The sequence below is a fragment of the Pleurodeles waltl genome, chromosome 5, assembly GCF_031143425.1.
Source record: "Pleurodeles waltl isolate 20211129_DDA chromosome 5, aPleWal1.hap1.20221129, whole genome shotgun sequence".
NCBI classification, from domain to species: domain Eukaryota; kingdom Metazoa; phylum Chordata; class Amphibia; order Caudata; family Salamandridae; genus Pleurodeles; species Pleurodeles waltl.
Window position 1 is genome coordinate 1,138,988,693 of NC_090444.1, and position 21,502 is coordinate 1,139,010,194.

Below are 21,502 nucleotides of genomic sequence, written 5' to 3' on the forward strand. Positions count from 1 at the left end.
GTGGCGGATGTGGGGAATGGAGGCGAGGGCGAGGCTGACGGAGTGAATGTTGCGGGTGGGGGTGTGGAAGGTGAGTCTTTTGTTGAGGTAGGTTGGGCCTGTGTTGTGGAGAGCCTTGTGAGCGTGGATGAGGAGTTTGAAGGTGATCCTCTTTGGTATTGGTAGCCAGTGTAAGTCTCTGATGTGGGGGGTGATGTGGTGGCGGCGTGGGACATCCAGAATGAGTCGGGCGGGTGCGTTCTGGATTCTTTGCAGCTTTGTTTGGAGTTTGGTTGTTGTTCCTGCATATAGGGCGTTTCCGTAGTCCAGTCGGCTGCTGACCAGGGCGTGGGTGACAATTTTCCTGGTTTCGACAGGAATCCACTTGAAGATTTTTCGGAGCATGCAGAGGGTGTTGTAGCAAGAAGAGGAGATGGCGTTGACCTGCTGAGTCATGCTGAGTGTGGAATCCAAGATGAATCCCAGGTCACGTGCGTGGGTGGTAGGAGGTGGTGCGGATCCGAGGGAGGTGGGCCACCAGGAGTCATTCCATGAAGAGGGGTTGGCTCCGAAGATGAGGATCTCTGTCTTGTCTGTGTTTAATTTGAGGCGGCTTGCTTCCATCCAACTGGCGATGGCTTGGAGTCCATTGTGGAGGTTGTTTTTTGCAGCTGTAGGGTCTTTTGTGAGGGAGAGGATTAGCTGAGTGTCGTCTGCATAGGAAATTATGTTGATGTGGTGTGTTCCTGCGATGTTGGTGAGTGGGGCCATGTACACGTTGAAGAGTGTGGGGCTGAGGGATGAGCCTTGGTGGACGCCACAGATGATACTGGAGGCTTCTGATATGAACGGTGGAAGGCGGACTCTCAGGGTTCTACCTGAAAGAAATGATGAGATCCAGTCGAGTGCTTTGTCGCGGATTCGGGCGTTATGGAGGCGTGTGCGGAGAGTGTGATGACAAACTGTGTCGAAGACTGCGGAGTGGTCCAGGAGGATGAGTGCTGCTGTTTCTCCTTCGTCGAGAATGGTCCTGATGTCGTCTGTGGCAGCGATGAGTGTGGTCTCGGTGCTGTGGTGATTGCGGAATCCGGATTGGGAGGTGTTGAGAGCCTTGCTGTCTTACAGGAATCGCGATAGTTGGCTGTTCACAATTTTTTCGATTACTTTGGCTGGGAACGGGAGGAGGGAGATTGGTCAGTAGTTCTTCGGGTCGTCTGGGTCTGCCGTGGGTTTTTTCAGCAGGGCGTTGACTTCTGCGTGCTTCCAGCTTTCTGGGAAGGTGGCTGACTTGAAGGAGCTGTTGATGGTGTTGCAGAGGTGGGGAGTGATGATGATATTTGCATTATTGAAGATATGGTGTGGGCAGGGGTCCGATGGTGATCCGGAGTGGATGGAGGCCATGGTGTTGGCAGTGTCTTCTTTGTTGACGGGGGTCCAGGTGTGGAGGAGGTGGGTGTCACTTGGGGGATTGGGTTTGTGTGTGTTTGTAGTCAGCTGGTGGGTCTGGGGTTTTTTCACTACCACGACAAGTACAATTTAAAAGTACATGTCCTGCCATTTACTTACATAGCCCCCTTCCCTATGGGCTACCTAGGGGTGACATATGTAATTAATGGGGAGTTTAGGGCTTGGCAAAGAGTTTTAAATGCCGAGATGGTATTAAAACTGCACACACAGGCCTTGCAATGGCAGGCCTGAGACATGGTTAAGGGGCTACTTATGTGGGTGGCACAATCAGTGCTGCAGGACCACTAGTAGCATTCAGTTTACAGGGCCTGGGCACAAATATGTCTAAAAAGCATTGACACAACCAATAGATATTGCATGGGCAAAACCTGTTTGCTTTACCAATGCTTGTTCCTAAATGGACTGCCAAATGTAGGGATATAACTCTCTGCGGGTTACTTGGTTTTAAAACTAAAACCACAGGTTTGAGAGTGTGTTTCTTTGAAAAGAAACTGTGCCAAACTGAGCTTCAAAAATGGCACCCAATTTGTAACGTTTCATTGTATTGAATGGAGCTGCCGCTGTGTCAGCTCCATGAACTGACCAAAAACACATTTCTTTGCTTGGAGGAGGATCTCTAAATATGACAGGAAGTTATGTGTGGAGGGCCTGTGAGGATCTGAATGACTCCCTTAGGCCCATATTTATACTTTTTTTGTACCACATTTGCGTCATTCTTTTTAGCGCAAATTCAGCGCAAACCTAACTCCATATTTATCTTTTGATGTTAGACATGTCTAACATCAAAATGTAGGCGTTTGCAATATTTTTTGGATGAGTGAACCTACCTTGCGTCAATGAGATGCAAGGTAGACGTTTCCATCAAAAAAATTGTGCTATCCCCATAGCCCCATATTTATCCCGTTCTAAAATGACACACGGGTGGGAGGAGGGGCTAAATAATGGTGCTACGCTTGCTTTGCACCATTATTTAACACCTGGGTCAGACCAGGCGTTAGGGGACCTGTGGACCCATTTCCATGGTTAAACACCATAGAAATTTGTCCACAGGTGCCCTCCTCAAACCCCTGGAACACCCCCACCCACACCAGAGGGACACCAGAGGACCCCATGCCAGGTAAGCAGGGTAAGTATAGGTAAGTATGTTTTTTTTTTTTTAAAGTGGGCACAGGGTTCAATGGCCATGCCCAGGGGACACTTGTCCCCTTTGCTAGCCATTGGGGTGGTGGGCATGACTCCTGTCTTTCCCAAGACAGGAGTCATGTTTTCGGTGGCTGAGCGCCAGGAAATGGCGCTAGTCTGGTTAACGACTTTTTTTTGCCTCTAACCAGGCTAGCGTCACTTTCTGATGCACAACCCCCATCTTCCCTACCACCTCTAAGACGCTAGCCCAAGTTTAGCGCCGGCTTACACCATTCAATAAATACAGCGTCCAGCTGGCATTGTTAAATGACGCAAGCCGGCGTGAAACTTTTTGCCACAAAACAGCGTTAGCGCAGTTTTGCTGCAAAAAGCATAAATATGGGGCTTAGTCTTCTCATGGAAACGCATTTTGAACCAAAAACGTTCAACGTCATAAGACATCAACAAAGAATCAAGGTAGAGTGCACTACTACTCATTTTACATAGTCATGTACTCTCATAGTCCAGACATTATTGTAATATTCTCTGACATTAGCACTAAAATTGACCTTATTGATAGTTCCATGACCATTAATGAAAACGTCAACCCAGGCTAAGAAATCATCCAAAACTGTCCTATCACATCGATGTTAAAACAAATACTTATCAAAGAACTTGTCATGAACCACAGTTAGGTGGTCTTTGTTTGCATTTTTGTAAATCACTCCAGTGTATTCCTTAGCCAAGAATCACGTGCAGTAGGACGCCATATTTAAAGGCAGAAGAGACAGTCTTTGATCAAACGAAAACACCGATTTTTAAAACTGCTGCCAACTTTCTATTTTATCCCGATGTCCTACAAGATTTCTCAATCAACTTGGGAGATATTACAAACTTTCCCAGCGTACCAGGGCATTACCTCGCTCTGCCTCTCAACAGAACATTGATGTTCACTCTCTAATTGGATTCGCTAATATTTAGATACGGGGAGGATCGTCTCCTAGACTATGTCCCAGATGCCAGAGCCTAAAACTGTGAGTAGGTGTCATTCTTATTGGCCCTAAACTGCTGCCAGATTTCTGTTCCTGAAGGTCTTTATTGGCTATGAAAATAGTGTTTCTATTGGAATACCGGGTGCAATAGACTGATAGGATTTAACCAAAGGTGAATTAATAACTAGCCACACCCCACGCTGCAATTTAGGCCCATATTTATACTTTTTTAGCATCGCATTTGCGTAATTTTTTGGTGCAAAAACAGCGCAAACTTACAAAATACGCTTGTATTTTGTAAGTTTGCGCAGATATTGTGTCAAAAAACGACGCAAATGCGGTGGTAAAAAAGCATAAATATGGGATTTATACTTTTTTTAGCTCCGCATTTGCGTTGCTTTTTGACACAAAAGCGGCACAAACTTACAAAATACAATTGTATTTTGTAAGTTTGCGCCACTTTTGCATCAAAAAGCGGCGCAAATGTGGCGCAAAAAAAGTATAAATATGGGCCTTAGTCTCTTAAGACCCACATTTGTTATTGAACAAGGATTGCTTAGTGGACGACTCTCCCCTCAACTACACTAACAGAGACTGTGTATAGTGGCTAAGATGTAACTAAGTGATAATTTGCAAATTATCTAGTTAAATACTGCACAGCCTCCTCCTTTGAGGTACATTCTCACTATTTTTTGGGGTTATTGTTGACGCTCTCATTTTATGTTCTAAATAGCAATTATTGTTGGTGTAAATAACGGAAGGCTTGCTGCACGTTTCTCCTGCAGAAAGTCTGGGCTCCTCGAAACCTTTACTGATAGGAACACAACATGCACTTTTGGACGAGTACTTGTAAAGGATCTTCAGGAAGGCAGACTTTGTATTCGATTCTTGCTTGCAAAGAATGATGTAGCATTTAGGAAAGAAAGTGCTGCATAAGATCCCAAAGCTCGATATCAATATGACAATCATTTCGACCGCCGGCAAATATTTGCCAAATGTGGTCAGATAGACTGGAATGAAGGTGATCCAGGCTATGAAGTAAATTAGAAGGCCAAAGGTGATGAATTTGGCTTCATTGTAATTCTCTGGCAACTTTCTACCTCTGAAGGCAAATATAAAGCAGATAAATGCTAGAAGGGCTATATAGCTGAGCATTACCCCAAAGACCACATTCGAGCCTTCATCACATTCCAGTATGACGGTTTTTGGAAGAGAGTAGTTCTCAGTCACAAAGGGAGGGTTGAATAATAGCCAGCATGTGCAAATGATGATTTGGACCCCAGTACAGGTGGAAACTATGGTGAAAGGTTTATAGAGGCACTTCAGAATGCTTTGCAGTTTGGGGTCAAAGCTGAATGCCAGCAAGATCTTTAAGGATTTCAGTAAAATGCAGGCAACACAGAGTGTGAAGCTGAGGCCAAAGAACAGTTGCCTAGACCTGCACTGGAAGGTGGTAGGCTTTCCAACAAAAAAGCAAGTGCTCAGGAAGGAGAAGAAAAGGCAGAGTAGAATGACATAGCAAAGCAAGCCTCCAGAGGACTTCACAACAGGAGTGTTGAGGTTCCTTGTAAATATGATGCTTATTATGAAAGTCAGCATGACTCCAAGCAAAGTGAGGCCTAACAACACCACAGCGAAGCCATCGGTCCAGTCAAGGTACTCTATCTTCTTTTCAAAACACATGCTGCTGTTCACAGGTGCCCAAAGGGATCTGTTACTACATGAAAGACAGAATCCCATATCTGAAACGAAAGTAAAAATAGATTTGTTAGCACTTTCTGAACACGAGTTCATTGTCTGCTTACATCATGTGCATTTTCTTGCCTTAGTAATGTGAATACAATATACAGTGGTGACGCAACAACAAGAAACGGACATGAACTGTGTCAGAATCTCATTGGACACAGGAAGTGATCAGGGTTTGAGTTACACCATAGCATGCACTTGTTATCACAGGTGCTGCCTTCTTTAGAGAGCAGACTAATAAAAGTCAACACAAGAGCGGAAAGGACAAATCTGTCCTGTTTCTGATTAGATTTATTTCAAGAAGGGTATAGAGCCAAAAACAAGTTTTTTCATTTTTTAAGTACAAACATGAAGTCAGTAGCAGGAGAAATAAAATATAATGACATGGCTGATGGCAAGGTGCTTTGATGAACTATTTTTCCGTTTTCAACATTTCACCAGCAGAGCGATAATCAAAATATTTAGCACTCCTTTACACGTTGGTGTTGTACTGTAACTCTGTCTCCAAAAGGTGGTGTGTGGGTGCTCTTGCCTTCATGGACCACTAAGTTGGTCATCAAAGGTAACTGGAGCTTCTGACAGTCTGTTTGGGTACTGTTGCAAGAGGTACCAGGAAAAGACGAGATGTATAGTAGGTGTTTTATTTAGTCTCCACTAGCCGCTTCTTCCTTCATTCCGTCCTGTCAGCAGACCCTCACACCAACGTTCTAACGCAAACTCCCACACAGCTCCTAGGCTATTCCATCACAGCATGTTCAGAGAGGTAGGAAGGGCTGTACCATTATTGTACATATAAATACTCAAATAAAAGGTTTAACAGAAATAATAGAAACAATAATACAAATTATAACACATCCCCTTACCTACAAAATGTATGTATAACTACATATGATGAAGCAATAGTCACATTACAGTACATCAACACATGACAATGACTTGGGAGGATAATGTATACATAGCAAGGGCAACTGTAACCCTCCCTGATATGTCACATATATCTATTTCATGACATAGTACAAATTATAACACAATGAACCATAAATGGTGCCGAATGGTTACAATACAGTATATCAATAAATGGCCTGAATAGAAAGGGTAAAGATAAGTAGTAACGTCAACTGTAACCCCCCTGATTGTCAGAGATATCTATTTCATGACATAAGGGGTGATTCTCACCCTGGCGGGCGGCGGAGGCCGCCCGCCAGAGTTCCCCCCTCCAAAATACCGCTCCGCGGTCGTGAGACCGCGGAGGGTATTCTGGCTTTTGCACTGGGCTGGCGGGCGGCCGCCAAAAGGCCGCCCGCCAGCCCAGTGCAAAAGAGCCTTCCCACGAGGACGCCGGCTCAGAATTGAGCCGGCGGAGTGGGAAGGTGCGACAGGTGCAGTGGCACCCGTCGCGTATTTCATTGTCTGTAAAGCAGACACTGAAATACAAAGTGGGGCCCTCTTACGGGGGCCCCACGACAACCCATACCGCCATCCTGTTCCTGGCGGGAGAACCGCCAGGAACAGGATGGCGGTATGGGCTGTCAGAATCCCCATGGCGGCGCAGCGAGCTGCGCCGCCATGGGGGATTCTGAAGGGCAGCGGAAAACCGGCGGGAGACCGCCGGTTTTCCGCATCTGACCGCGGCAAAACCGCCGCGGTCAGAATGCCCTGTGGGGCACTGCCAGCCTGTTGGCGGTGCTCCCGCCAACCCTGGCCCCGGCGGTCCATGACCGCCGGGGTCAGAATGACCCCCATAGTCTTTGTGCCAGGTGGGTAGCTTGTGACACCTTCCACCCCAGTGCCTGACGTTGAGCGGTGATGAGGTGCCATTACTTGTGTTGTCCCCTGTGGGTTGCTGTTTTACCAGTCTGTCCATGCTCCACATTTGGCCATTGTCCATTATGACTACATTGGGTTTTACTTTTGGTACGCACATAGGGTTGTAAAATTTGGAGACCTCATCACATTTCCTCAACAGCTTCTTAACATAAACCCAGTCTCCTATTTACCATTTTTGCTGTTTGGTTCCATGCGTGCGGTCATAATGTTCCTTGTCGTTGTTCTGGTGTCGAGTGATATTGTCCTTCCTACGTCTTGTGTTGTGCACCACCTCCGTTCCCCCTCCTAACCAATCAGGAAAGAAGTTAGTGCACGGTTTCCTTCCTTTGAGTGCTGTGAAAGGTGAGATCCCTGTGATCTGGTTAGGGGTGGTGTGATATGCCCAGAGCATGTCTTGAATTGCTTTCTCTACTGGAATATGATTTGCACAAGCTAATTGAATACATTTTTTTATAATTCTATTAACTCTTTCAACCATACCATTGGCTCTGGGACAGTACAACGCTGTTCTCAAATGTCTGATTCGTAGCTGTTCTAAGAATTATGTCATAGCAAGGGAAGTGAATTGTACACCATTATCCGTACTACTAGTAGAAGGTACTCCTTCAATTGTAAACATGTCTTTTTAAAATGTTATAAGGGAGTCTGTGGTAATCTGGTTTATCATCCTTACAAAAACCCAATGGGATTGGTAATCAACCAACACAAATGCAAATCTCTTTGCCACACCCTTGCGGTTGATTGGGCCAATTATATCCAGAGCAAGCTTCTCCCAAGGTTTGTCCTGGACAGACACCGGAGATATAGGAGTTTTATTAATTATTTTGGATTTGTCACTGTTGGCACAGATAGCACAGTTCTTTACTTTGAATTCGATAGCAGAGTCCATTCCAGGAAACCAGTAATGCTCCCTTAGTCTGGCCTTTGTGAGGTTCCTGCCTAAATGACCTTCATGTACAAGATCTATGACTTTTCCTTTTAATGTATCTGGGGGGACTATTTTGTCATCCCTCATTATGAGGTTGTTATTCATGTTGAGTTCTTGACGTATCTCCAATTTTGTTTAATGTCCTCCGGTAAGTTTTTATTATTTTTAGGCCATCCCTGCAGAATGTTGTTTTTTAGACATTGCAACACCTCATCCTTCACGGTGCAATCTTCCCATTCTTTGTTGGTGATGGCTGATGAGTTAATTTCTAAAATGGGATACTCAAGGGTTTCATGTTCTTCTACTTTTTTCAAGGGAACTCTTGAAAGGAAGCCTGCAGTTGTGTTGAGGTTTCCTAGGACATATTCTATTTTGAAGCAAAAACCCTCCAATCCTAATACCCATCTGGCTATATGTGGAATACTATTGGTAGCTCCTTTGCTTGTATACATATACATAAGAGGTTTGTGATCAGTACGGATTTTGAATTGTAATCCCCACAAAAAGAATTTGAAGTGTTTGAACCCCCAAAAACATGCCAAGGCTTCCTTTTCTACTACGGAGTAGTTCATTTCTGATTTGCTGAGGGATCCTGAGGCGAACGTAACCATCCTTTTCTTGCCGTTGATAATTTGGGAGAGGGTAGCCCCCAGGCCTTTGTTACTGGCATCCGTTGTCAGTATAGTTTTCCTTTTGGAATCGAAGGTGCACAGATATGGAGCTGTATGAAAAGCATCTTTCAACATTCTAAAGGAATCGTGATGTTCATCCATCCATCTGTATTGAGTGTGATTCTTCAATAAGTCTCTCAAATTATCTGTTATGCAAGCAAAATTCTTAACGTACTTTGCCATATATTCTGCCAAGCCTAGGAATGATTTAAGTTCCTCCTTAGTTTCTGGGGCACGACCTTTATTGCTTCTAATAAGCATATTCTAGGTTTGAACCCTTCCTTGGATATGGTGTGGCCCAAATAATCCACGGTACTGACCCTGATTCTGCACTTGTCTTTCCGTAGGGTGAGGCCCGCTCTTTTGAGTTTGTTGAGGACATTGCGTAGTACTTTATCAAGGTCTTCTACTGTAGAGCCATAAATAAGAACGTCATCCTGGAAGCACATGGTTTTGGGTATCCACTCTGGAATTTGCTGCATCATTTTCTGGAAGAGTGCAGCCGCGGATGCTAATCCAAATGGCATTCTGTTGAACATGAAAGTTCCCATAGGAATGGTGAATGCAGTTAAGCACCTGGACTCCGGGTGTAGTTCTACGTGGTGATATGCCATTGATAGGACAAGTACGGAAAAACATGTAGCCTCTCCCATAGTGCTTAGCATCTCATGGATGCGGGGTAGCAGATGTCTTTCAACGCAAATATTGTCATTTAGGTTGCGTAGATAAGCACATACTCTGATGTTGTTACCATTTGATTTCCGGGCTAAAACAATTGGAGATAACCATTCTGAGCAGTCTATGGGTTGTATGACCCCTAGTTCTCTTAGTCTAGTCAGCTCCTTTTCTAACGGGCCCCACATTAAGTGCGGTATTGGTCTTCGTTTGTGTACAACAGGTTTGTAGTTTGCTTTCAATTTGATCTTATGTTGGTATTGCTTCAGGAGTCCCAATCTTTCTGTAAATACTTCAGGGAATTCATTACATATGTGTTCACTTGCAGAGAGTTGATCCACTATAGTACTTGGTCCGAGTTGTTGGGATCTAATTTTATTCCTAATTCTTTCTGATGTTGCCAGCCAAGGAGATTAGAGATGTCTTGTACTATATACACTTTGCCGACTGCGGATCTGTCTTTGAAAGCAATACGCGTATGAATCATGCCTTTAAGAGGAATTGGTTCCTTGGTATATCCTCTTGGTGAGATATCTGGCGATTCGATCTCAGAATTGTTGTTGTTGGTTATCAACTTGAAGTCAGAAATGTTGATAAGCGGGAATGGTGAACATGAGTCTGCAAACATCTTCACAGGATTGCCATTTAAACTAATATCGCACACAGGATACTTTATTTGGTTGACTATGCTGTCTTCTTTTATTTGTAAAATTATTTTCTTTACACTTTGGGAATCTTCCTCTCAACCACTATTCTCTTTTCCTCCTGGGTTCTTTGATAAGTCTCTGCACACTCTGGCAAAATCACCCTTTTTATTGCACTTCCTGCATATGGCAGACTTTGCTTGGCAATTGATGTGATTTGCCAAATGGTTACTGCTACCGCATCTATAACACTTCGCATTATTCTGTATTAAATCCTTTTTTTGACGATATTCCTTGCTTGATTCTTTTTTTAGTTGAATTTTACATTTATTACTCTCCAAGTCCTCTTCAGATATTTTTGAAATTTGTTCATTAGCTACTGTGACTTTCATTTCTTTCAAACATATTGCTGTGTGTTCTATAGATTTTGTGGTTTCCACAGCTCCTGTAAGTCTGGTTGTTTTTGCAGTAATTTCTCTTGGATTTTCACGTTGTTTGTACACCTGACTAGTTGGTCCCTTATTAATGAGTCGGTGAGATTTCCGAAATCGCAGAACTTGCTTAAGCCTCGGAGTGCTGCCACATAACTTGTTATGTTTTCTTGTGTACCTTGCACCCGGCTAAAGAATTTATGACGTTCCAATACACTGTTGATTTTGTCCCCATATTGATTTTGAAGTTTTAATAAAGTAATTTTGTATTCATCTGCGTCATTATCCATTAATTCTGGTTCAGGAATCGTTTCAAACATTTTCCTGCCATGGGGCCCCAAGTTGTGCAGTAAAATATGTTTTTTTTTTACTGGGCTAAATTTTTGCCTCCTATAGCTATAAGGTCGGATTCAAAGACGTGTACTCATTCGTCCCATGGTCCGTTGGGCTTCCACAGTTCATTTAGGAATGGTGGAGGTTGTAGCATGCTGGCAGCCGCCATGGTGGTATGAAAATTGTAAGAATTACTGTAGATTACTAAACTGTAAAAGCTTTAGTTAGTAGTACAAATATTTTCTTTCTACATACAAAATCAAACAAAGGACAGGAATCATTCATTAGAACTGCATTAAGTAGATTACGTAAAATGTAAGACAAACTTCTTAGATGTGAACTGTCAGAAAGATAATGCTGTATGTTCAAGAAAATGAATATGCATTGGATATGTTTAGCATAAAATACATACAATAGCCTTACAAATGCTTGGTATATTCTTAATTTGGCCAGTAGATGGAACTGTAGGATCAGGAATCATTGTAAGAAATGCAATTCTTTCTGCACATGAAAGTTCTCTGTGTAATTTTAAATAAACGTTTTACTTTCTCAAGTATACCTAAACAGTTTCATGCAGTTCCTATACTTGAATAGTTGTTTAAAGCTTCTTAAATAAGTAGTGCTGGTCTTATCACGTCATGCACTTCAAGCGAGGAGAAAGTTGTTAAGATAATAAATGACACGGTGTGCGTGCCACCGACATCCACGAGGACACGCAGAGCCTGACCTATTTAAAGTGAGGCAAATATGGTGTGAGTGTCACCGAACATGTCCAAAATAGTACAGGGCATCAGGAGGGGAGCGCGTGGCACTTGGTAATCGTAGGAAAATAGATGAAATGATGAAAGAGCTTCATGAAGCGGGGCACACCTCAAGGAACAGGTTAGAGGCTTAACTTAACCCTTCAATGACCAGGAGGAAGACTTCCCAAAAAGGCCGCATTGTTCGGAGGATAGGAGCCTCGATATCCGTCCCCCTGAGGATTAACATGAACGGGGCCTTCTTAAATATTGCAACAGTACCTTTATGCGTCTGAGGAAAGCACAATGAGTTACACTCCCTCAGCGAAAAATACGAGGGAAGTGTGCAAAATATATGGATGGAAGCGGATGTACACAGAAGGAGAGGAGACCACGCTGCCCCCTTGCGCAGACAGCTCGTCGCCAGAATATGTTGCAAGAGGTACCAGGAAAAGACGAGATGTGTAGTAGGTGTTTTATTTAGTTTCCACTAGCCGTTTCTTCCTACACTCTGTCCTGTCAGCAGACCCTCACACCAACATTCTAATGCAAACTCCCACACAGCTCCTGGGCTTTTCCATTACAGCTTGTTCGCAGAGGTAGGAAGGGCTGTACTATTATTGTACACATAAATACTCAAATAAAAGGTTTAACAGAAATAATATAAACAATAATACAAATTATAACAGGTACCTTGCAGCAAATTGATAGTGTACCTTCTGCTTGCTCCTTAGGGCAGACTGCCTGAAGTGTCTAGGAGCATAGAGTTGTGAATCGTCAAGCCGGAAAGTAAGGGAACTGGAATCATCGAGCTGGTTGGTATGGAAACATGAGAACATGCAGAACTGGAATGGCCACCATGTAAAAAGCTATGTATAGTGCAGCAACCAGTTTCCTTGTGTGTGTGGGCGAGGAGGTGTGGGTGTACTCATATTTGTCATTAATGACAGGAAGGGGCTGAGAAACTATCCAATAAATATTGGCACATGCTTAGAATCATGCTACCTACCTCTGCATTAGAGATCGCCATGAGTGATGTACTTGTGGGAATTCATGGTACATGCTGACTATTCATGGCATACTGTGTGTATGTTTGCAACATTTAGTGGTGTCATGATGGCTATCACTGACCTGGAGGTGGCCCATAAGTGTCATGTTTCAGTGTTCATAATTGGCATGCTTGCTATCCCTGATGTAATGGTGCTCTAGAAGTGAAACGTTGGTGGCCATTCATGGTTACATGCTCGCTGTAACTGCATAAATTTGTGAATATTTTTTTATATGCTTGTAGATACTGTGGCGGTCATTATGAACACGGCGGGAAACACCGCCGACCGCCGTGGCGAACAGAATCCCGCCGTTGGCGGTGAATGGGAACCCGCCATATAATGAACGAAAATCCCATCCCCGCCAAAAATCACCAGACCACCACTCCCCATTACGACCCTGTCGGATGGAAGATGGAGCTATGGCAGACCATTGTGAACAGGGTAAATGTAGTGGGACACTATCCAAGAACCAGGGACGACATCCGGAAGAGATGGAACGACCTGCGGGGGAAGGTCAGGGGCATGGCATCAATGCACCACATTGCAGTGCAGAAGACTGGGGGAGGACCGCCACCAACACCACCAGAATACACAGACTGGGAGGAAAAGGTACTGGCCATCCTGCACCCTGAGGGACTCACTGGACTCACTTGAGGAATGGACTTGGGTAATTCATCAATATATACCCCATATAACACCATACCCGTAATGCATGCACCACCCCACCCACACCCACCAGGACCAACACCCCACCCAGGCATCAGCCACTAAATCCTCCCCCTGCATGACCACAAGCCCACTAACAGGTCCACATCCCTCCCCCTGTCCACTGCCACCTACCCCTGCAAGTACCCACAATGGTTCGACACCCCCCACTACAATGCAACCCCACACTGGTGCTAAATGCAGTGTCAACCTCACAAAGGCACCCTGCAAGGCCACTGAAACTAACACCAGCACAAAATAGCCCAGTCCTGTTCACCTCAAACGTTCATGCAGCTGAAACAGACATGTCTATGTCCCCCAACAGGCACCACCACCCATGCAACCCTAACGGACGGGACAAGGAGAGCCAGTGCCCCCCAGGGAGACAGAGGCACCTCACAGGACACAGGTGAAGGATCCCTGGACACTGATGTGCAGGCAGGCCCCTCACACAGTCCTGGACTCTCACCATGCAGCAGCCCCACCCAGGAAACCACTGTCACCCCTATCACCCATATACGGGAAAAAGAGGAGGGACCGGGAGATTCATTGGTCCAGTGTACATTCTCCCAACAATAGTACGACAATACACAAGTACACTGTTCCATACAATAAAAAATGAATGAACTAGGGAGACCTGAATTATCAGGAGCGAGTGCCCTCAAGCATCACAGTGGATGACTGGCATCATCATCGGGTAATGCTCCTCGCCAGGCCGGCAGTGCAACGCCTGATGGGCTCCCCACGTAGGGGGGGCACTAAGCCGTGTTGTGCCGATGGTCACTACAAAGATAGCACCTTCTAAACGGACATGCCTACACTCAAGCTCCCGTAAAAAGGGGAGAGAATAAGAAAAATTAAAATTGGTTGAACATCGTTGCATATATCATCATTTTAATCAATAGTCAAGGATGACACCAAGATTAAAACACAGGAAAGTACTAAAATGAGTGTCAATGCTCAATTACTTTCAAAACGGAAAAAAGGAAGTTCAGACTAATTATATAACTTCCTTGGATAAGGTCGACATGTTTCGCGTCATGCGGTCCTCTCGGATCCAGTGACGCTTCATCAGGACCAAACAATCAGTATATAAACCTCTCCAAACACACAAAAGCACACAATGATGTAGAAATTACAACAATGCTTTATAAGGGCCGGTCACTTACATTGAAGTACACTAAGCCAGGTCAACAGTCAGGTCGCCCTAGAAAACAAACAGTGAAAACACACACCAAAACAAACCCAAATAGTGGTCATTGGTGTAGTAGTGCCAACATTGTGCAAATAAATCGTAAAACGATTAAAGAGGATGATGACATAAAGTGGGCTTACCACCCCCAAGTCAGGAACAGGCACCTTGGTAAGCACGTCCCAAGAACTCGGCTAACAGCTAAAACATGGTGGGTACAAGTAATCAATCAAAATGCATAACACATAGTTCGTCAAAAGGAGGAAAAAAAGGTCAATAATCCTACATAGATCCTCAGTTGATGTAACATCTGTTAATAATTAAAAATTATTATGAGCCAGAGTATTTACTAAGGTACAAGATATACGGATAAATAAAATTAAGTCTGCGGATGATAATCCAATCATTTAGCAATTCTTATATATTGTGCCCAAAAAGTGCAAGTTGTCACCGGTAGGGTCATGTTCATTAAAGCCAATAACGTTACGAACAAAATGATTGTGTAGTTTGGAGTGCCACCATCATGCTCCCCAATAAAGTGTCTCGATTACCTCGTTATAGCAAAGACACTCGTAGCAGGTGAATATCGAAGAAACCAGGGTCAAGAAAGGAGCACACGCACTTACTTGTGTCGCGCTGGTCCTCTAATTCAGACCTACCCTCCGGGACGTGCAACCGCAGACAAATGCGGCGACACGCCTACGGGGTATAAAAGCTCTGAAATCACCGGAAATCGATGTACGTTTCTCGTCCGAGTGCGGCTCGGAGCGAGAAATAGAAGAAGGACTCCGGATGATCTCGGAGTTATATAGACACTGAGGAAATACTAAAAACTAGAACAAAGTCGAAGGAAAACATCGAGTGTCCCAGGATTTTTACAGTAATATAAACTGAAAGAGTCATGCAAAAAGGACCGTGCAGAATTCAGTGAAAATTATGGTATTTGCTGAACATTACGAACAAAGGAAATAACAAACAAGGAAATTGTAGTCATGATAGAGGAATAAAGTCACAGCCTAAGGAAGTATAAAACTTCACAATAGCAATATCTTTACAAATAGGTGCTTAACCCTCAATCATTCAAAATTTTAAATTCAATGGCTATCTTAATACGGGGTCCGCCAAAAAAGAGGCATGGTCAAGACAACGAAGTCCAGGGGATGTCATCATTCAGACCCCGTATGTGGGTGCCCAACTTGAACACCCATCTCTGTTCAGTCCTAAAGAGATGTCTTGAGTCATTTGGTAGAACCTTTGGTGCTTCTAGAACAACCCACCATAGATCCTCAGGAGAATGTTTTTCTGCCAAAAAATGTGTACTCAATTTCTTTGTGATCCGGTTACATCGGATATTGCTTCGGTGTTCATTAATGCGGTTCTTAACCGGTCTTGACGTCATACCAATGTAACGTAAATCACAAGGGCAAGTGATCATGTAGACACAGTTCCTTGTGTTACAGTTGGTATGTTTCTTTAAATACCATGTGCCTATAGGGTCCAGATATACAGAAGATAAATGTTTGGTCAGAGTACATACATTACAGTTACCACATGGATGGTGGCCTACGACTGGTGGGAGACCCCATAAGGTCATTTGAGTGTTGATAACTGGAGGTGGTCGTGGCCGGGTATGGATAACCATATCCTTTATATTGGCTGAACGCTTAAAAGCGAACAGGGGTCTTGCAATCTCACACCCTCCGCAAGTCAGTATCGACCATCTTTTATTAATCAATTTTTTTATAGAATTTGAAAGAGGGGTGAAAGTAGATACGCAAGTGATTCTAGACTCAGGTGTCTTATCAAAGGTGGCGAGTAAGGTTTCTCTATTGTTGTTCCTTGCTCTTTTTCGTGCTCGATTTACAATTCGAGGCGGATAGTGCCGTTCGGTAAGCTTGTCCTGGAGGACGTCTGCCTGACAATCGAAATCGGGAGAGGAGCTACAGTTACGTCTGAGTCGTAGAAATTGACCAACAGGTAAATTATCCCGTAATGCTTTTGGATGGTAGCTGTCATACAGTAACAATGAGTTACGATCTGTGGGTTTATGGTAAACTGAGGTGGTTAGTTTACCCTCGTGAATGGTAATCATTAAATCAAGAAAAGGTAAGTGAGTAGCAGATATCGTGGTCGTGAACTTTAAGAAAGGATCAAGACTGTTGATCCAAGTTGTAAAGAGGTCCGCAAGATGCAAAGGACCATTCCAAATGATGAGAATATCATCAATATAGCGCCGCCATAGTGTAACATGTTCATTGAAAGGATTCAAAGATGATAAAATGAATTTCTTTTCAAAATCAAACATGTATAAGCACGCTAAACTTGGAGCAAAAGTACTGCCCATTGATGTTCCCCGTATTTGATGGTAAAACTGATCCTCAAATTGAAAGTAGTTTTCAGTCAACGCCAGTCTGGCAAGGTGCATAATAAACATTATAGGGGTAGAGAGGGCCATTGACGACTCCTGTAGAGCCACTTCGATGACTTGTAAGGTGGCTTCTTGTGGAATGTTGGTATAAAGTGCCTCAACATCCATAGTGATAATGCCTTGTACAGTGCCAGAGGAATTGATCGATTCGATCAGGTTCAGGACATCTTTGGTGTCCTTCAGATAAGTGGAAGAGTTCTTGACTAGAACCTGCAGGAAATGATCACAGAAGATTGATAGGGGTTCTAAGACTGAACCGATGCCCGAGACAATCGGGCGCCCTGGAGGTGGTGTTACGCCTTTATGAATCTTGGGCAAACAATAAAAGTAAGGGACACGGGGATGTGATGTGTCCAGGAATTCAGCCTCCTTTGGTGAAATCCACTGGTTGTTCTTAGCTTCCTCAATAAGGATCCTAATCTGTGTCTGTAATCTAGATGTAGGGTCACTCCTGATTTTGGCGTAGTAAGTTGAATCGCCTAACAAGCGGAGGCATTCCTGTTTATAATCCGTGGAGTCCATAACAACAATAGCTCCACCTTTATCAGCTTGTTTGATAGTAATCTGTTGGTCAGATGCTAAGTCAAGGAGAGCCTTCTTCTCTTTATTGGGAATGTTAATAAACGGATGTTTAGGACATAATTTGTTTATATCAGCGAGTACTGCTTTCTCAAAAGTCGCTACTTCGCTGGGCATGCCCATTAATGGTGGTACGAAGGTAGATGCTTTTTTTAGACCAGAATCAAGTAGTGTTGGTCGTACTGGCTTATCCTTGAAGAAAAATTGTAATCGGATTTTCCGAAAGAATTGAGACATTTCGATGTGTAGACGGAAGAAGTCCTCCTCAGGGGTAGGGACAAAGCCTAGACCCCTATTGAGGACATCTAATTCAGTAGGCGTGAGAGATCTGGATGATAAATTGACAACTAGGTTCTCACTGGGGGGCCTTTCGTTTGGCTCCTGGTCAACATCTGAGGTTCTTCCCTGGACCACTGCACACGTCTGCCTCTTCCTCTTCTTCTGCCTCTGCCCATGCCCCGGCCGCGGCCTAAAAAAGGCATGTATGGCATCATAGGGCGGGGCTGGAAGAAGGGATAAGGGGATTGCCAGGGCATAGGTTGGTGTACTGGGTAGGGAGGATAATTATAAAAATTGTGTGGTGAGTTATCATCCGTACTCCACCCATCGGATGATGAACCGCTGCTGTAAGGGCGGCTCTTCTTGGGGCCTGTCACAGACTCATCCGATGATCGAGACTGATTGTCAACTTCATAATCATCTTTGATGTAAGGATACACCTTTTCTCGACTAAATCTAACAATGTCCTTTTGTAATTTAGTGATCTTTTGTTGTGTCAAAAAATCTTTTGTCTCATTCAATTCAGCTGTGATCTCAGAAAGACGGCTTTTAAAAGCTGTTAGTGTGATCGTAGTCTTAAGGTTGTGTTCAATGGCATTAATTTGTATGATGATAGTGTCAGCCAAACGTTTAGAAGTATTAATAATTAAGACTAACCAATCTCTCGTACACTTCCAAGCTATTTGAGCCCAGTCTTTTCTGAAAGATAGGTCTTGTAAAAATATCCGAGGAATGTTGGAAACCAACAACCCATTCGGAGCGATATTAGCTCGTAGGTACTCAGTCATGATGGTCCCATGCATGACAGTTTTAATCAATTCTTTTTTCAAAGAGGATAGTTTATCCCATTCAGATTTTAAACTACTTGTAACGGCAGACCCCTCATTGTCAAGGATAGAGGGTGTCTGTAGAATAGCTGACACCATGTCATCATCATAGCTCAGGCCCTGGAAGTCTTCCATTATGAAGATTAACAGTGGGAACGCCTGAATAATCAAAGAAATTCTATAGAAGTCCCACAGCACAGCGGCTGTTCAAGCATATACGGGAAAAAGAGGAGGGACCGGGAGATTCATTGGTCCAGTGTACATTCTCCCAATAATAGTACTCCCTCCTCTTTTTCCCGTATATGCTTGAACAGCCGCTGTGCTGTGGGACTTCTATAGAATTTCTTTGATTATTCAGGCGTTCCCACTGTTAATCTTCATAATGGAAGACTTCCAGGACCTGAGCTATGATGATGACATGGTGTCAGCTATTCTACAGACACCCTCTATCCTTGACAATGAGGGGTCTGCCGTTACAAGTAGTTTAAAATCTGAATGGGATAAACTATCCTCTTTGAAAAAAGAATTGATTAAAACTGTCATGCATGGGACCATCATGACTGAATACCTACGAGCTAATATCGCTCCGAATGGGTTGTTGGTTTCCAACATTCCTCGGATATTTTTACAAGACCTATCTTTCAGAAAAGACTGGGCTCAAATAGCTTGGAAGTGTACGAGAGATTGGTTAGTCTTAATTATTAATACTTCTAAACGTTTGGCTGACACTATCATCATACAAATTAATGCCATTGAACACAACCTTAAGACTACGATCACACTAACAGCTTTTAAAAGCCATCTTTCTGAGATCACAGCTGAATTGAATGAGACAAAAGATTTTTTGACACAACAAAAGATCACTAAATTACAAAAGGACATTGTTAGATTTAGTCGAGAAAAGGTGTATCCTTACATCAAAGATGATTATGAAGTTGACAATCAGTCTCGATCATCGGATGAGTCTGTGACAGGTCCCAAGAAGAGCCGCCCTTACAGCAGCTGTTCATCATCCGATGGGTGGAGTACGGATGATAACTCACCACACAATTTTTATAATTATCCTCCCTACCCAGTACACCAACCTATGCCCTGGCAATCCCCTTATCCCTTCTTCCAGCCCCGCCCTATGATGCCATACATGCCTTTTTTAGGCCGCGGCCGGGGCAGGAGCAGAGGCAGAAGAAGAGGAAGAGGCAGATGTGTGCAGTGGTCCAGGGAAGAACCTCAGATGTTGACCAGGAGCCAAACGAAAGGCCCCCCAGTGAGAACCTAGTTGTCAATTTATCATCCAGATCTCTCACGCCTACTGAATTAGATGTCCTCAATAGGGGTCTAGGCTTTGTCCCTACCCCTGAGGAGGACTTCTTCCGTCTACACATCGAAATGTCTCAATTCTTTCGGAAAATCCGATTACAATTTTTCTTCAAGGATAAGCCAGTACGACCAACACTACTTGATTCTGGTCTAAAAAAAGCATCTACCTTCGTACCACCATTAATGGGCATGCCCAGCAAAGTAGCGACTTTTGAGAAAGCAGTACTCGCTGATATAAACAAATTATGTCCTAAACATCTGTTTATTAACATTCCCAATAAAGAGAAGAAGGCTCTCCTTGACTTAGCATCTGACCAACAGATTACTATCAAACAAGCTGATAAAGGTGGAGCTATTGTTGTTATGGACTCCACGGATTATAAACAGGAATGCCTCCGCTTGTTAGGCGATTCAACTTACTACACCAAAATCAGGAGTGACCCTACATCTAGATTACAGACACAGATTAGGATCCTTATTGAGGAAGCTAAGAACAACCAGTGGATTTCACCAAAGGAGGCTGAATTCCTGGACACATCACATCCCCGTGTCCCTTACTTTTATTGTTTGCCCAAGATTCATAAAGGCATAACACCACCTCCAGGGCGCCCCATTGTCTCGGGCATCGGTTCAGTCTTAGAACCCCTATCAATCTTCTGTGATCATTTCCTGCAGGTTCTAGTCAAGAACTCTTCCACTTATCTGAAGGACACCAAAGATGTCCTGAACCTGATCGAATCGATCAATTCCTCTGGCACTGTACAAGGCATTATCACTATGGATGTTGAGGCACTTTATACCAACATTCCACAAGAAGCCACCTTACAAGTCATCGAAGTGGCTCTACAGGAGTCGTCAATGGCCCTCTCTACCCCTATAATGTTTATTATGCACCTTGCCAGACTGGCGTTGACTGAAAACTACTTTCAATTTGAGGATCAGTTTTACCATCAAATACGGGGAACATCAATGGGCAGTACTTTTGCTCCAAGTTTAGCGTGCTTATACATGTTTGATTTTGAAAAGAAATTCATTTTATCATCTTTGAATCCTTTCAATGAACATGTTACACTATGGCGGCGCTATATTGATGATATTCTCATCATTTGGAATGGTCCTTTGCATCTTGCGGACCTCTTTACAACTTGGATCAACAGTCTTGATCCTTTCTTAAAGTTCACGACCACGATATCTGCTACTCACTTACCTTTTCTTGATTTAATGATTACCATTCACGAGGGTAAACTAACCACCTCAGTTTACCATAAACCCACAGATCGTAACTCATTGTTACTGTATGACAGCTACCATCCAAAAGCATTACGGGATAATTTACCTGTTGGTCAATTTCTACGACTCAGACGTAACTGTAGCTCCTCTCCCGATTTCGATTGTCAGGCAGACGTCCTCCAGGACAAGCTTACCGAACGGCACTATCCGCCTCGAATTGTAAATCGAGCACGAAAAAGAGCAAGGAACAACAATAGAGAAACCTTACTCGCCACCTTTGATAAGACACCTGAGTCTAGAATCACTTGCGTATCTACTTTCACCCCTCTTTCAAATTCTAT

General features: G+C 43.7%; 1 protein-coding gene across 1 annotated transcript in view; it reads right to left on the reverse strand.

Moving 5' to 3' along the window:
- Window positions 1-4,205: 4,205 nt before the first annotated feature.
- LOC138297097 (G-protein coupled receptor family C group 6 member A-like) overlaps window positions 4,206-21,502 on the reverse strand; it is a 374,267-nt gene continuing 356,970 nt past the window's right edge. Inside the window, exon 8 of the mRNA XM_069236598.1 lies at window positions 4,206-5,302. Coding sequence (XP_069092699.1) covers window positions 4,206-5,302 — 1,097 coding nt within the window. The remainder of the gene's footprint in view (window positions 5,303-21,502) is intronic.